Source organism: Giraffa tippelskirchi, chromosome 2 (genome assembly GCF_054371585.1).
Source record: "Giraffa tippelskirchi isolate mGirTip1 chromosome 2, T2T-mGirTip1v1.2.pri, whole genome shotgun sequence".
NCBI lineage: Eukaryota > Metazoa > Chordata > Mammalia > Artiodactyla > Giraffidae > Giraffa > Giraffa tippelskirchi.
Window position 1 is genome coordinate 215,286,288 of NC_137276.1, and position 6,122 is coordinate 215,292,409.

Here is a 6,122-nt window from a genome sequence, read left to right on the forward strand (position 1 = left end):
GAAGTCAAGAGATACCTGGAATAACAGGCAAGTTTGGCCTTGGAGTACAAAATGAAGCAGAGCAAAGGCTAACAGAATTCTACCAAGAGAACAGAATATATAACAGAACTATATATAACTATATATAACAGAACTGATTATAGCAATCACCCTTTTTCAACAGCACAAGAGACAACTTTACACATGGACATCACCAAATGGTCAATAGGAAATCAGATTAATTACATTATTTAACCGAAGATGGAGTATACAGTCAGCAAAAACAAGACCTGGAGCTGACTGTGGCTCAGATCATCAGCTCCTCATAGCAAAATTCAGGCTTAAACTAAAGAAAGTGGGGAAAACCACTAGGCCAGTCAGGTATGACTTAAATCAAATCCCCTATGAATATACAATGGGGGTGATGAATAGATTCTAGGGATTAGATCTAGTAAACAGAGTGCCTGAAGAACTTTGGACAAAGGTTTGTAACATTGTACAGGAGACAGCAAACAAAACCATTCCAAAGAAAAATAAATGCAAGAAGGTGAAGCGGTTGTCTTAGCAGGCTCTACAGAAAGCTGAAGAAAAAGAGAAGTGAAAATGAAGGAGGAGAGGTACACCAGACATGAAACAACAAACTGATTCAAAACTGGGGAAACAGTACATCAAGGCTGTTGTCACCCTGCTTATTTAACTTATATGCAGAGTACATCATGCAAAATGCTGGGCTGGATGAAATTCTATTTGATTGCTGGGATACCACTTTAATGACAAAAAGCCGAAAGAGTCTCCTGATGAGGGTGAAGGAGGAGAGTAAAAGAGTCGGCTTAAAACTCAATATTGAAAAAAAAAAAAAAAAACTAAGATCATGGCATCCGGTCCCATCACTTCATGGCAAATAGAAGGGGAAAAGGTGGAAGCAGTGACAGATTTTGTCTTCTTGGGCTCTAAAATCACTGCAAATATCTAAGCAATTAGACAATTGCTTCTAATTTCATAGGAAAGCTATGACAAACCTAGACAGTGTGTTAAAAAGTAAAGACATCACTTTGCCAACAAAGGTGAAGATAGTTAATTCAATGGTCTTTCCAGTAGTCATGTATGGATGTGAGAACTGGACAGTAAAGAAGGCAGAATACTGAAAAATTGATGCTTTCAAACTGTGTTGCTGGAGAAGACTCTTGAGAGTCCCTTGGACAGCAGGAAGATAAATCCAGTCAATCTTAAAGGAAATCAACTCGAAATATTCATTGGAAGGACTGATGCTGAAGTTGAACCCTCAATACTTTGGCCACCTGATGCCAACAGCTGACTTACTGGAAAAGACCCTGATGCTGGGAAAAATTGAAGACAGAAGGAGAAGAGGATGACAGAGGATGAGATGGTTGGATGGCATCACCGATTCAATGATGGGAACTTGGGCAAACTCCAGGAGATGGTGATGGACAGGCAAGCCTGACATGCTATAGTCCATGGGGTTGTGAAGAGTTGGACACGACTTGGTGACTGAACAACAATTACAATTGAAAATAATACTGCCAAAATCAGGGTGATCACATTATTCTTTAAATATTGCTCACCAAAACGACGTTTACATTTTATTATTAAAAAAAAAAATCCTTTTTCTTTACTAGCCAGTATTCTCTTGGAGAGAAATTTGATTTAGGCTTCTCATCTTAAGTCAAAGGCTGAGTGTTGTCACAGGTAAAGAAAATTACTTTTTTTAGAAATCCCCTTTATCTTCACTCAAGGGGCAAAGTAATAATAATAATATTAATATTTAGACAAAGAAGAAGGAAATGGCAACCCACTCCAGTATTCTTGCCTGGAGAATCCCAGGGACGGTGGAGCCTGGTAGGCTGCCGTCTATGGGGTCGCACCGAGTCGGACACGACTGAAGCGACTTAGCAGCAGCAGCAGTACTACTCTGAAGCTTTAATTTTGGTTTAAATCTTCAGGCCCTTTTTAATGACTTCAGTTAGGAATTATTACACTGTAATTTGAAATTGACTCTTGTAGAGGCAGATTTTTAGGGTAGGTTCCATACACTCCCCTTCAGAAATCAGAAATCTTTTCAATAAGCAACAAATTACATAACAAAGCAACTTCCTACTTGTTAGTTAACACATACTATGATATAATGGTGTGTATGAAAACTGGCTAAGAAAATGCCCTTATATAGAACAGGCTATATTTTGAAAGAAAACAAAACAAAATCAAAGCAAGATAATTTAATAATTATTCTGGTTCTCAATTAAAGAAAAAATACTCAACATAAAAATAACAAAATTAGCAGTAATCTTTAAAAATAAAATTTAACATAAACATAAGTAATGAATAAACATATATGTACAAAAATACACCATCCAAGAGTTAGTTGAAAACACTGATTAATTACAAGTGTAACAAATAGTTCTGTAAGAGATATAGTGTTATTAAACATCTTGGCGACCTCCTCTTGAAGCTCAAAATTTCTGTATATTTTGCTGCTAGAAATAACTCATTGCTTTTATACTCCTTTATGGCTGATGTTTTCAGTTCTTGGGAAAAACAGACAAGAAGAATTCTAAATGCACTATTTATAATAATCATAAAAGAGAGCCTGACCTAATAGTTTTAAGATAGATGATACTTCACTCCCAGCAGTGAAATGACTTACTTTTGATTGTTTGGTTTTCATGTAATAGCTTTGACTTTCAGAAGACAATGGCTTCCTCTTCTCATTCAGATATATAAAAAAAATTGCAAATACATCCCAGAGGAACTAGCATTCATTATTCCATACATTGGTGAGGTTAAAGTCACAGAAGTGAATTCTATTTGTAATTTAATTATTACTTTAACAAACCAGATTTTTTTTCATTCTAATGTGTGTGTGCGTGTGTGTGTGTGTGTGTGTGTGTGTGTGTGTGTGTGTGTTAGTCACTTAGTCATGTCCAACTGTTTGCAACACCATGGATTGTAGCCTGCCAGACTTCTCTGTCCCTGAAATTCTCTAGGCAAGAAGGCTGGACTGGGTCGCCATTCCCTTCTCCAGGGAGTCTTCTCAACCTAAGGATTGAACCCCAGTCTCCCAAATTGCAGGCAGATTCTTTACCATCTGAGCCACCTAATTGTACTCTATTTCCTTCTACAAAACAATGACTTAAATGTTTATGGATGTCACTTAAAGTGCCTTAGCCAATTGTCTATTATTTTTATATTGTCTTCCAGAAAATTGCCTTTAAAAGAAGAAAATGGGAAAGAAGTCCTAAATCCAGAAACTATAGAAATTAAGGTTTCTAATGACATCATTCCATCAAAAGAAGATGACAGCAAAGCATAACAGGAAGATCACAGTCTTGAATGATGAATGCTACAAAGAGCATCTGGATTGCAGTGACCCTATGACCAAAACTATTCCACTGACCTTAATTTCTTGGGAAACTTCTAGCTTGGAATAGCTTGTACACATATACATAAGATCCAATATTCCTGCCCATGGTCCATTTCCTTTTGTTGTTATTGTTGTACTGTTGTTGCTTATTTTGTTATGAATTTCAATATAGAGACCTGACTGGCACCAATTCTTGTATATTCAATTGACTCTATGATTGAAGTACTGCAATTTATTATATAGGTAAAGTGCTCTATTTCTTCAGAAGTGTATTTCCTACCACAACCTCTCCACAAATAGGAGTTTAAGAAAAAGCAAAACAAAAGCTTTGTGAGCTAAATGTACAAAAAAGCCCTGCATGTTTTTAATCCAATTTTGAGCAAATAGATTATTAAAGTGGATTTCAGTTTAAGATGAAAATACTTAAGGTTACACTTTTCATCCAGAGAACTTCAGGGAATTTAGGCTTGAAGGAGCTAGTTATCTTTAGCAGATGTTAAATATTGAGAGACACTTTGGAAAATTCTTTTTAAGTTATAATTACAGTGCTACTTCAATGTTGATTTTTAATAGACTGAAGTGCCAGATCAAAATTGTTACCCATTTGAACGAATATTAGTTGTGTGTAAAATTAGATTAGAAATATTCCATAAATTTCTATCTCTTATAGATGCCACATTCACTCATAATGGATTACACACAATGAAAATGTATTGCAAGTGAAATAATATTGATTTTTGCCCTCAGCTTCAAATAAAGTAAACTGAAATGGGAACAATATCAATGTTGTCTTGATATATTTATAAATGTGATATATGTGGTTATCTTTTACTTTTTAAACTAATTTTAATCAAAAAATGTCTTTAGTGTTTAAATACTTCAAATCATATCCTCAGATACATTTTTGCCCATTATTTTAGATAATCTCTCTTTAAAAATTCATTTTCCCAGTGTTATAGGTCAACCGTTATATGTAATTGGCTAATGGAACTTAAAATGTTAGTGGTTAAATTATGGAGAAATTAACATTTAAACATTGCCATAAATGTGTCAGTGATAAAAGATTAAATTTCCACTATGTGTTTTTATTCTGGATGTTGTAGCTAGAAGTCATTTTAAGATTTTGATAAACAATTTTGGTTGAAGAAACTCCTCAGATAATCAACGCAAATTTTCTAATATGACTTATTAGTAATATGTACCAGAATAAATACATATTAACTTCCAAGCTATGCAAGCTCCCAGAGGTAAAAGGCTGAAACATACTTTTCACTTATATATGAGGTTAAAAATATGTATTTATGATTATAAAAAGACATACCAAATGGGAGCAAGTTTTAGGTTATTTCTTACCCTAGAGAGCAAAAGGTTTCTTTAGGCCCCAACACATTCATAACCTTTCGTGTTTCAGGTGGTGAAGCTTAAATATAATAGACAAGTTAGGGAATGCAGACCAATAGAACATTGGAGGAAAGTCTTAATGGTGGAGAGTGATACTGCTGCTTTAGGGTATCTCTCTAAGGGGATCATTTGACAAATATTAAGTGTAATACTAACGTCACTCATGAACACTTTTATTTACAAAGTGCTTAAAACTGTCAACCTAGGAGAGACAACTAACTCTCCAAAACTATAGTAATTAGAGGATAGACGATGCCCATCTGCGCGTTCAGGCACTAAATCTCCAGTGCCCTTGCCATGATGTACAGGGTTATACGATGCAGGAATCTCTCCTTGCTATCCTTTCAGGCACATCCTCAAGAAAAAACTTCCTGTGCCTACCTAGGAATTTGAGTAGGAATTATCCAACTGGTCTCTTGACGAATTTGACTGTCACTGTTTAAGTTATGCTTGTCCGATCATCTCTTTGCTTTATTTTACTGTCTTTTTCTTTTGCTTTCCCTTTTGTATCAATGTGCTAAACTAATAAAAAATACTTGAATTAGTTTGTGCAGAGTAAATGGGCTTAGCAAAGTGTCCATGAAGCAATTAGGATGGATGCTCATTTTTCCAGGATAGGGCCACATGGTTTTAAAGTAATTACAGTGAAAGAATTAGGAAAACTAAGGAAGCAGTTTAGCATGTTTACTCTTGTGATATCTGTGCTATACTTCAAGAGCAGAGAAATCATAATAAAGAACAAAGATTTTTGTTTCCTCAGTCTGAAAGTTCTGATTCTCTCATTTCTTTGGACTTTTCACCATAAAGCAGTTTGATTAAATAATTCTTTTATATATATATATATAAGTACATTATATATAAATATGTAGGCTGTTAAATTTTTTGCCACCAATGTGGAGTGATGAACTGAAGTTAACAGATAATCTGCAACTAATTGTAAACAGACTGTTTCAAGTGCATTGTTTCAATTGTCTGAGTGGTCCTTATCTCTTGTCCTTGAAATCCATGCCCTGCAACAGCAAGGCTATACTGTGATAAACCTTTTGTTTTTCTTTTTTTTTTTTTTTTAGCATTTCAATGGAATACTCGAAATGACTCTACTTGTAAAAGTTTCAAAACGAGAGCTGGTTTGTAGTAAATTGTAAAATATGAGTAGACCTGAAATGATCTGTTTATTTTTCATTCTTATTCTAGACTAAACATATACATACATCTGTATAAATATTATTTTTAATGTCTGAGAGCACTCTTAAATATTAGTATAAAATGTCAAAAGATTGAACTGAATATAGGTAGTGTTAAATAATGGGAACGCTGTGCTATTTTAAACAAATAAGCAAAGATATCACTGAAAATTCTGGTA

General features: G+C 34.5%; 1 protein-coding gene across 1 annotated transcript in view; it reads left to right on the top strand.

Annotated features, from left to right (window-relative positions):
* The window catches only part of NCAM2 (neural cell adhesion molecule 2), a 522,399-nt gene extending 518,261 nt beyond the window's left edge, over positions 1-4,138 (top strand). The window contains exon 18 of the mRNA XM_081573614.1: positions 3,196-4,138. Within this exon, the coding sequence (XP_081429740.1) occupies positions 3,196-3,307 (112 nt within the window). The 3' untranslated portion in view covers positions 3,308-4,138. The remainder of the gene's footprint in view (positions 1-3,195) is intronic.
* The last annotated feature ends 1,984 nt before the right edge of the window (positions 4,139-6,122 follow it).